This window comes from Crinia signifera, chromosome 2 (genome assembly GCF_055691185.1).
Source record: "Crinia signifera chromosome 2, ASM5569118v1, whole genome shotgun sequence".
Lineage (NCBI taxonomy): Eukaryota > Metazoa > Chordata > Amphibia > Anura > Myobatrachidae > Crinia > Crinia signifera.
In genome coordinates this window covers 364,207,182-364,217,976 of record NC_139218.1, presented here as the reverse complement: position 1 = coordinate 364,217,976, position 10,795 = coordinate 364,207,182, and the positions used below count along the sequence as shown (strand labels likewise).

At 45.3% G+C, this 10,795-nt stretch overlaps 1 protein-coding gene across 2 annotated transcripts in view; it reads right to left on the bottom strand.

The window, feature by feature from the left end:
• Positions 1 to 454: 454 nt before the first annotated feature.
• Positions 455 to 10,795, bottom strand: part of ZDHHC20 (zDHHC palmitoyltransferase 20) — a 65,419-nt gene continuing 55,078 nt past the window's right edge. For both annotated transcript variants that reach the window (XM_083169922.1, XM_083169923.1), the window contains 4 exons: positions 9,785 to 9,874; positions 7,847 to 7,962; positions 4,956 to 5,029; positions 455 to 2,930 (listed from right to left, as the gene is read on the bottom strand). In XM_083169922.1, coding sequence (XP_083026048.1) covers positions 4,992 to 5,029; positions 7,847 to 7,962; positions 9,785 to 9,874 — 244 coding nt within the window. In that variant the 3' untranslated portion in view covers positions 455 to 2,930; positions 4,956 to 4,991. The remainder of the gene's footprint in view (positions 2,931 to 4,955; positions 5,030 to 7,846; positions 7,963 to 9,784; positions 9,875 to 10,795) is intronic.

The following is a 10,795-nucleotide window of genomic DNA, read 5'->3' as shown; positions in this document are numbered from 1 at the left end:
TCATAGGGTCCCGGCTGGCATATTTCCTGGTGCTTGGAGATAATTTTACCTTCAAGCGCCGGGTAATGGCCCACTTTTGCCACCATCGCCCGCCCAGCATGATGCCAGGGGACGCCGGTGTAAGAGGTAACAACTGCCGGGTCGCAGCAGAGTGCAAAAAACCCAGGTGTGACCTGGCAGTTCTGGTGTAAAAGTGGTATTCGGGCGAAAGATTGAGAACCCAAACGGTGAGGGTTTCACAGCACAAGTTGGGGAAGGGAGTGCATGTAATACGTCAGCGTAGAAAAGGCCTCTAGTGCACTGGTAATGTCAGCACTCAGCACCCAGCACCCCCCCCCCCCCCCCCACACCCTTTGTTTTATCTCAGTCAGATGCAAAAGCAGCCAGACCCACAGGGGACCGTACACTGATACAACACAAACAGACACGGCATGAAGATACTCCAGACAACAGGTAAGTAAAAGCAATTTATACATAACACATACAGTATGCAGATGATACATATAACTCAGCTGAGTAGCATTATGTACAATTTACAGTAATAAGAGGAATGTCACAATCTTTGCACCGGGCCACAGGGACGATCTGGATGATGCAGTTATCCTGTAATATGTTTTATATTAACAAAACTGAAACCATATCAGGCCTAGTGATAACTGTTCCGTCCAGTCCCTGATGTCCAGCGCAGTGCGGCTATTAATGTGCAGAGCTGCCATTCAAATAAAAAGAGATTTGGCTGCAGCTTTCATTTGCAAACGTGATCTACAATACCTACAAACCCATCAATGTTATCAACCTCCCTGTTCCAGCAGGTGGCGCCACAAACATGGTAATACTGTCATACTGTATGCTGTAAAGGAAATAATTGCAGGTTGTTACCATTTGAAGCTTGTTGCCTGATACTCACCATGAGATAACAAAAATTTTTTCCATTAACCCCTTGAGTGCCAAGTATCTTTGTCAAAATAGATGTGAAAATTACCAAGCAAACATTTTTATTCATCATAATGACCTTTAATATAATATATATATTTTATTTGTAGACAACGGTTTTTATTTGAATTTATATAACAAATGTGAGCAACGCTGGCATTTTGTGCAGATATTTTGCATCTCTCTCACAGAGCTGTTGGCACTTAAAGGGTTGATAAAAATACTTTTGTTTTAAAAGCAATTTCGGGCATCTATTGACAACTTGGCAGCTATGGAAACAGAAAATACCAGCAAAATACTTCAACAGCATTGGCCGGTATCGTAATTCAATTATTAAATGTCAACGTAACCTCTGACATATACAGCACGTATAATGAGTTTCTATTAGTAGCACAGTTTCCCACAATTCCAATTTTCTTAAACTTTGAGGGCAATTCAATTAGATGACAGTTTTACTGGTGGGTGTTTCGCTCCTGGGGTCAGAAATCCACATAAACTAGTGTTTTCAGGGCTAGCCGTGATGTTACCCTGGGTGGTAATTCCATATCTCCAACACTTCTACCAGGTGCTATGGCTTATCATGCATTAGCTGTGTTTTACAGTGAGATGTAATTAAATAGCTCTGGGTACTTAATCCGGAAGCTAAAATCCCAAGTCCAGAATGTAACGGATAATAGCCCCCTTTCATTATTAACTGAAAGGTTATATACATGACATGCCAATATCAAACTACAACAATCTGTAATCTAAAAAACAAAAAGCACAAACTTAAATCAAAATTGGACATTAAACGAATTTATAAAAAGTAATTCCTCACGTGCAGCCGTAAGACTGTACACACTTTTGTGACAAATTAACAAAAAAGTAAAATAAAGCATTATAAATAAATGGTGCTTACAAAATATTTCCACGGTACCTATGTACATAGGTGCTGTAAAGTAACAGTTTTACAGTCATTTCATATTGATTAAACTACTCCTCACTTCAATGGGGTGAAGTACTGCCAGTGACTACTAGAGGCCACTCAAAGGAAAAAGGACGACTTTGTGTGTCCTAACAGAAAGTGAAAGCAATTTTTGCAGGGACACTGATCTGTGTCAAAGTTGCTGGGTATGGAGAGAGGGAGCTGTGAAGATAGGGATTGGAGGCAAGAGCAGATAGGGACTGGAGAGTTTGTGGGCTAAAAACGGTCACAGCTCAAAGTAAAAACTGTCACAGCTCAAAGTGAAAGTACATTGCAGAATCCGTTATTTTGACAGGCTTTTAACTAGTATGAAAATGTTGTCGTTAGTTGAGATACTGTATGGAATGGGCTTCCTCGTATGCCCGGAGTCTGCAAGGGACTCTAGAATAACTATAAAAACATTTCTTGGTAATATAAAAAAAAAACAAATGAACAAATGATTGTGAGGTTAGTAAACAAGTTAGTGCTGTTGGACTGGGTGATGTCACTGGTCTTTAGCAGCCAATCAAATAGCTGCTTCGGCACACAATATGGCTGCCTCCAGTTGCATATACTTGGGAAAAGAAATCCCTACAATACGAGTAGATGGCAAAGTTGTGACATGCGATGGCAAGGACAGGAAACACCATGCCCGGTGGTGCAGCACACGTGACTCCCATCTCGCTCATGCTCAACACTTGTATCAAAGTCTTGGTAAATACCCGCTTCAAATTTGAACATACGTAAAGGTAGGTTATTGCATTATAAGTGTGAATGCAGACTAAACATTACAAAGATAATAAAAACATTTTTTTTTTTTTAAGTACAAAGTTCCTATGCAATTAAAATTGATGCGTAAAAGAGTAATTATGTTGCAGTAATGCACTATGAGGATATTAAGGCAACAATCCGTTCTTCGTGCTATGGAGACATTCGCTGTTAGCCTGGAGACGCTGCTTCCTGGACATTGTTTAATAAGAGGACGTTTGGCACTGCGCTCGGTCAGTCTCCAGGCTGGATATGGTAGTGTAGCACATGCAGTGCTGCATTCTGCCTGTGGGGGGAGACAAATAGAGACGTAAGAACAGAAAACTCCTTTTATGAATGAAGGGCCTGATTCAGACCGGTGCCCATGCTGCAAATTTTGCAGATGGATAAAACCATGCTGCACTACAGGTGTGGCAGATGTAACATGTGCAGAGAGTTACATTTGGGTGAGTTATATTGTTTCTGTGCAGGGTAAATACTGGCTGCTTTATTCTTACACTGCAATTTAGATTTCAGCTTCAACACACCCCACCCAAATCTAACTCTCTGCACATATTACATCTGCCCCACCTGCAGTACAGCATGGTTTTTGTCCATCTGCAAATAGTGCAGCGTTGCTAACAAGTCTGAAACAGACCCTAAGGCAGAAGATGTGCATGTAATGAGGGTTCCTACCGACAACGCGGGTATGGATCATTGGATAGACAGAAACTAGGTCGACAAACATTAGGTCAACACCACTAGGTCGACATGACTGAAGGTTGAAAGGGTCATTAGGTCGACAGTCAAAAGGTCGACATGGGGTTTTTCACTTTTTTGTCCCGAGTGTCAACACAGTCAACATGGACACTAAAAAAGTGCACCGCGTCCCCCTGCGCTCGACCCACTATTTTATTCTCCCACCACGCCCTAGTGCAGCGGTGGGGAACCTCCGGCCCGTGGGCCCTATACGCCCCCCGGAGCCGGTCTGTGTGGCCCACCCACCCTCCTGAAATCTCGTGAGAGCTACCGACCTCTCGCAATATTTCGCCTGTATGAGACTCCCTGTACAGCCGCCGGAGCACACAGACCGGCGACTTGTAACCTGCGGCAGCCGCCAGACCACACAGACTGGCAACTCGTAACCTGCGGCAGCCGCCGGACCACACAGACCGGCGACTTGTAACCTGCGGCAGCCGCCAGACCACACAGACTGGCAACTCGTAACCTGCGGCAGCCGCCGGACCACACAGACCGGCGACTTGTAACCTGCGGCAGCCGCCAGACCACACAGACCGGCAACTTGTAACCTGCGGCAGCCGCCAGACCACACAGACTGGCAACTCGTAACCTGCGGCAGCCGCCAGATCGTGGGGCGGCTGCCGCAGGATGATTTGTAAGTTTCTTTTTTTTTTATATAAATGGCCCCCGAGGCATTATGCCTCATTGAAAATGGCCCTCGGACCTCAGAAGGTTCCCCACCCCTGCCTTAGTGGATGGTAGGGCGCGAAATACCGCCTGTTGGCACATGTCCCGAAACCCAATGTTGACCTTTTGACTGTCGACCTTTCCCATGTCGACCTAATGACCCTGTCGACCTAGTTTTTGTAGACCTATAGGTCAACATTCACACAAAACTAAAGTCGACATGGACACGGTCAATAGTCCTATGGTATGTCGGCCATTTTTACTTGTCCACCATTGGTGGTCGAACTAGTGGCTGTCGACCCAGGGACTAGGGTTAAGCCAATGAGAGGTGGGGGAGTGTGTGTGGCATGGCGAGGCTAAGGACAATGCGTATTTAGGGGCAGATTCAGGATCACTGCGATCCAAGTTCGGTCCCAGTCCCGATGGTCGGGGTTTGCGTGAACCCCGGGCATCAGACGGCTTAGGCGGGCTACACACTAGCTGGGACGTTCGTTGCGGGGAGTGAGGGCCAGGGGCGGAAACGGGGCTGGAGCAGTGGAATGCCCAGCGTTTTTAGGGGCACCACCATGAAAACGCTGGGAACGCAGGAGGGCCGATGCCTGTCAGGGGCAGGCGGATGCTGTCACATGAAGTCAGCACCCGCCCCCTTTTCGGCGGACTCAGACGTTCGTCCAGGTGGCATTTCAGGGCTCACTAAGCAGCGAACGACTGCGGCTTAATGAGTCTTGCTGAATCAGGCCCTTAGTCTTCTTACAATACCCCCTTCAGATCCTGTCTACTATCTTCTAGAGGGTTCTAAATAAATAAGTAATTGATTCTGATTGGTTGCCCATAGCAACAAGAAATGTGAAGTAGAATACACATCTTAGGAAATTTCCCCCACACTGTTTCGCTAGAAACTTACCTCTTCCCCCAGTCTGATGAGTGACGGCCATAATGATCAACTCTCCATTAACACTGTAACATGGTTCTTCTCACCTGAAATACAGAGACATCAGTAACATTACGGAACATCGCAGTCGCACAATGCATTCTCCAGCCAGACGTATGAGCCTAGAATTCACGTCTAGCTGTTCTGTTTATATCTAACCGTTTCTATCAACATTGACAGAAGTCGTCTCTCTCGGCCTGAAATTACGGTCAAGGAGGAAACTATTAAGCTACATAGCAAAGTGACTGTTCATAGTGCAAAGGACACAGTACAGTGGTCACAATTACGGCTTCACGGTGTTGAGACCATGGGTTCGATTCCATCCAGGACAAATATTCTTACGTCCGAGGGCTTTTCCCAATGAGCACGGTGTGGTCGGCCAGAACAAGAACTATACAGATATATTTATTATGGACCTTAATGTGTTTATGTGATAAGGTACGGAGGACTCGAGGCTAAACACATTGGGGCAGATGTATTAAGCCTTAACAAGATATAAATGCAAGGGTGATAAGGAGAGATAAACGTCCAGCCAATCAGCTCCTTACTGACTTTTTTTCAAACACAGCCTGTAACATGGCAGTTAGCAGGTGATTGGCTGGATGTTTATCCATACTTGCTCTCCGGGAGAGGGCAGCCAGCTCAGTGTGGCAGGGGGGCTGGGCCAAATCCGGGAGTAAAAAGGGGCGGTGCGGGGCAGAGCCACGGCAGTGATGATTGTTTAGAGGCATGGCTAGATCAATCGCATCATTTTAGACACGCCCCCCGCCGTGCAATGCCGGTATTTCAGGCATTACACTGCGGTGGGCGGGGCTAAAATGACGCGATCGTGTCATTTTACCCGCGGACCCCCTGCCGAGGGGCAGTTTGTGGGAGATGGGGTATTATGCGGGAGGGTTGCCCACCTTTCCGGGGGGGCGGAAGGGGGACCTGATTTCCAGGACCCTCCCGGCCATTCCGGGAGGGTAGACAACCCTGCGTTTATCTCTCTTGATCACCCTTGCATTTATCCCTTGTTAAGGCTTAATACATCTGTCCCCATTATGTGTACTCACTGCAGATAAAAAGCAGATCACGAAGAGTCTATTTAGCAAATAGCTGACATCTTGCAAGTATACATTATTATACTGGTGATTTATAAGGTGATACACCGCTCTGCAGCACCAGGCAGGAGGACATACACAACACACATATAACAGAGATACAAGGTAGACAAACCAAGTCTGTACAATAGCTTATATTGTACCAACTTCCGCTATCACTAGAATGGCTCCGCAAAGGGACAAAAACACTATATATCTGGATAATAATTACATGTAATTAATTTGGCAAAACATGGCTGAGGATGGGTTCTAGTTGAGATGAGGAAAAGGCGGTTAATTTTAGTAGCCGCCTGATGTGGTAACAGCATCAGCATCACACGTTATGTTTCCATTTGATGATTGACACTTGTTTGTTATTATGGTACTTCACTGAAAAGGACCCTTCAACCTAGACTACCGCAAAGCCCTCTACCGTGGTCTCTCTCTAGCCCCGCACCAGCCACATAACTCCCATCTCTACTCTCTCCACTAGCTGCCTGTATAATGGTGAATCATTTTTAAGATGAATTTAATCACTTTCCAAGCCCTAAATGACCAGAGCCCAAGGTACCTGAAGCAGCTTCTGATTCCTTACTGCCCCTCTCATTTACTGCCATCTACAGATGGACTATTATCAATACCTAGAATCTGCCTGAACTCATCTGGGGGAGTGTGAAGCTTTCAGCTTTGTGGCTCGGACTCTATGGAACTCCTCCCCGCACAGTACGAGAGGCCCCCACTGCAGAATCTTTTCAAAAATAGACTCAAGACTTTCATGTTCTCTCAAGCATGTCATTAATATCCACTGTTAAGCTTGTATTTTTTTTTTTCACCAGCATTTAACTATTGCCAGGATGGACTTTCCCAGTCAGAAATGCCCCTAGACTGCTACTGGAAGATTATTGTCCAGCAGCCACCAATCTCAGAATGTCCTACAGACACCTCTGCATCCTTGGAACCAGACACCCTCCAGTGTCTACGGATCACAGGAACATATGAACTGTGTAGTAAGGCATTCCTTCCACCAAAGACAATTGATGATTCGGCAATGCACCACTTCTAGGCGGCAGCCCCAATGCTAAAGAAAACATCAGGCATGGACCACTGGTCGCAGTCTGCTCAGAACTCTAGCTGGGCTAAATCATCAATTGTTTGTAATTATGGATTTACGCCATTGGCCATCAATGGCTTCAATGGTCATCAATAAAGAATATCATAAAAATTGGGACTATAAAAAAAACAAAATCATCATCATCATTAAAAATTGGAAAAGTTGAATATTATTTTTGAGCAAGTTTTAGAAAAATGTTAAGTCAGGTAAGTGACTAAATAATTTTATGATTTGTTATTTACTTTAACAATATATAAAGTTTATTTTTTAAACAAATGCTCAGCCTCCTGCCACGCTCCCTAGAGAAAATAAGGTATCTATACATACAAAAGGCTAACGCCTCCTCACCACTATGTAGTGAAGTACCGCCACTAACCACCACCTATGGACCAAATTACTCCTTTGTGTGCTAAAAGAGGTCATAACAGAAAGGTGAAAGCAATTTTTACGGGGACACTGATCTGTGTCAAACTCGCTGGAAATGCAGAGAGGGAGCTGTAAAGACAGAGATTGGAGCAGATAGGGACTGAGGGTGGGTTGGAGAGTTTGTGGTCCAAAAACTGCCACAGCTCAAAGTGAAAGTAAAAACAGTCACAGCTCAAAGTGAAAGTAGATTGCAGAAGCTGACATTTGGACGGGCTTTGAACTAGTTAAAGAATAACAGTGCCGACCTGTATGCGAGTGATCATCTCCTGATCCTCCATCCACCCAGTGACTGTCGCTTCCAAGCAGTCTGTTCTGGGACTCACTAAGGGGTCTGGCTGGAAATGGCTGGCTTGGCCCAGTGCTGAAAATAAGCATTATATTATATACATATGTACAATAGGACAATTTACAAAACAGAACATAAGTCAAAATGTTAATATTTCCTGATTACACCACAGATCCTCAAACTCGGTCCTCAGGACCCCACACGGTGCATGTTTTCCAGGCCTCCTCACAGAATCACAAGTGAAATAATTAGCTCCACCTGTGGAATTTTTAAAATGTGTCAGTAGTCAGTAATGAGTGCACCTGCCAGGTGACCTGGAAAACGTGGACTGTGTGGGGACCCGAGGACCGAGTTTGAGAACCACTGGTCTGCATCACCAAAAAAAAGACTAGAATTGGATGGATATAAATATTCAGTATGTTCTATTACTGTGACTTGCTGGCATGCGGCACGGATACAGCTCCCAGCCACTGACCTGTACATGCAGCGATATCATGGTGGAAGCATCACTGATATCAGCAATGGTCTCCAAGTCAGCTGCTCCTCCCAGCCAGCCTCCCCTATGGAAACTGTGCTATGCGCATGAAGATCACTGCTGGCATAATAGTCGCCCACCTCTGATTTATAGCAATGTATCCGCTGCCAATATGTCGGTAATCGGTGTCCGGCACACCGTGGAATGAACACCCCCAGGCACCAGAATCCACTCATTATAATGCGAGCGGAAGCATTTGCATACACATGTGCTCGCACGCTGCCGCACGGGAGAGAAACCATTCGGTGGTCGGTCACCATCAAATTATTTTTTCCCCCTTAGTTAATAAAAGTCAGTCTATACTGACATTTATTGTGGCTGAAGATGGCCGAATTCGGGATGGGTGCTGATGTCATGGGGTACGTCCAGCGTTTCTATGGGTGCGCCCACCGTTTTTGTAGGAATGCCTATGAAACGGTGGGAGGTTCCCTGTATCCGCCATCTGCCCTCCCATCCTGGAGAACACGCCCTGCTGTGTGTGAAACTCGCCGATGGCGTTTGCACATGCACATATTGGCGCGTGCGCAAACCGCTGACATTGGGTGGGGGAGCGAATTCGGCCCGCAGGGAGTGGGTGTGAATGACCCCCATGGTTTTACCATGGTGCAAAGTAACTTTTTTTCATTTTTGCTTTGCTTCTACAGCTGGGTACTTGTCCAAATCTCAGGAGACCGGACTCTCGCCCAGTTAGTCAGACATTGGACAAGTCCGTACCCTCCACTGATAGCCTTGCGCTTCGAGCGGAGGACCTCTATTTTATAATTGGGGGGTCTGCTCCTTTATAGAAATGCCAGCCCCATGTTATGGCATGAGGACTCCATGGCATTACCAGCCCTAGTGGTTCTGCTTGGTGCTGGTTATTGGAAAACAGTGCCACTCCATGTCCCGTGCCCCCTCCCTCCACACTAATTACCATATCAGGCTCAGTGCTGGTTATTACATCATTTTTTGGGGGGCCCCCACTTTTTCTATTTATAGGAAAGCATTATTTTTCAAATTGCCCTGCCCCAATTAATCTCCCAACCACAATTATATTAAAGTTCTCACCCCCACTACCCTTCCAAATGGTCATTAATATATTTCTACCCTGCCCCCACCATGTTATCATTAATAAATCCCCTCTCCCTCACCGGGCAAATTTATCCTTTCAGCAAATTGGAGGAATGCTGACAGGTGCGGAAGTGAGGACTGAATGTAGAATCTGTAGTATTGTATGAACAGTCTGATCTGGAGTCTGATGTGCTAAAGATTGGACAAGTGCGTACCCAACTGCACTGAGAATCAGGCTCATTATCTGTACATTTTTCCTTTGGAGCCATCAAAAAAATGACAAGTTATTATAAGAGGCTCTGAGATACATACTGTTTGGCTGTGTCCGTCTGTATGGCGGCTACATTTTGCTCAGGATCACCAACCACAAGGCGGGTTGGGAAGGAACATCCGTCTCCCAGGCTGCAGGGAAGAGACAGAGCAGATCAGTTATAAGACAAAGGAAGCATAATGACAGCAGGAAGGACAGCCCAGTGATGTGTCACACTCTCCTGCAGGACTGGTCACTACCAGGCAGGAAGTCTCATACAAGCAGGAGCCTGAGGGAAAGGTGCAACGGTGTCACGGGTCAATGTAAAGTTTTTGCATTACATATATATTAAATCAGGGGTAGCCAACACCAGTCCTCGAGAGCTACCAACAGTGCAAGTTTTCCAGGTCTCCTCACAGAACCACAAGTGAAGTAATTAGCTCCACCTGTGCATCATTTATAATGTGTCAGTCAGTAATGAGTACACCGGTGCCCCAGCTAGGTGATCTAGAAAACGTGAACTGTTGGTAGCTCTCGAGGACTGGAGTTGGCTACCCCTGCATTAAATATTACACCGAAAACTGAATTTTAAGCTGTGTGTTATATTTTGTACTGTTACGGACGTCTTAACTGAACACATCCCAAAGCCAGACAGTATTTAATGCAAGTGAGAGAAGTCAGAAGTGTCTGTGCGGCTGTGTCAGACAGTTTGGGTTATTCCAATCTGTTTTTGGATGTGAGATGTGTTGTAATACATTCTGTTGACAAACTTCTGTTCAAAAGACGGGTCCAAAAATGACACTTTCGTTACAGAAAAAGGATGCACACAAATTTAAGATCCCAACATATCATTTTTTTCTGCTTACATAAAATCCCAACCAATAGGTCAACCCAACAGACCGGATACAACATACAGGTGAATATAACCTTGGTGTATACCTTCCATTAGTTGTTTAGACAAATATAAGAAAAAAAAACTATGTTGACAATGTGTTAAATTATGTTCATATTTTACCTCAAGCAAAAAACAGACCAGTTTCTAGTTTTGTGGGGAAAAAATAAAGTTGTAATCA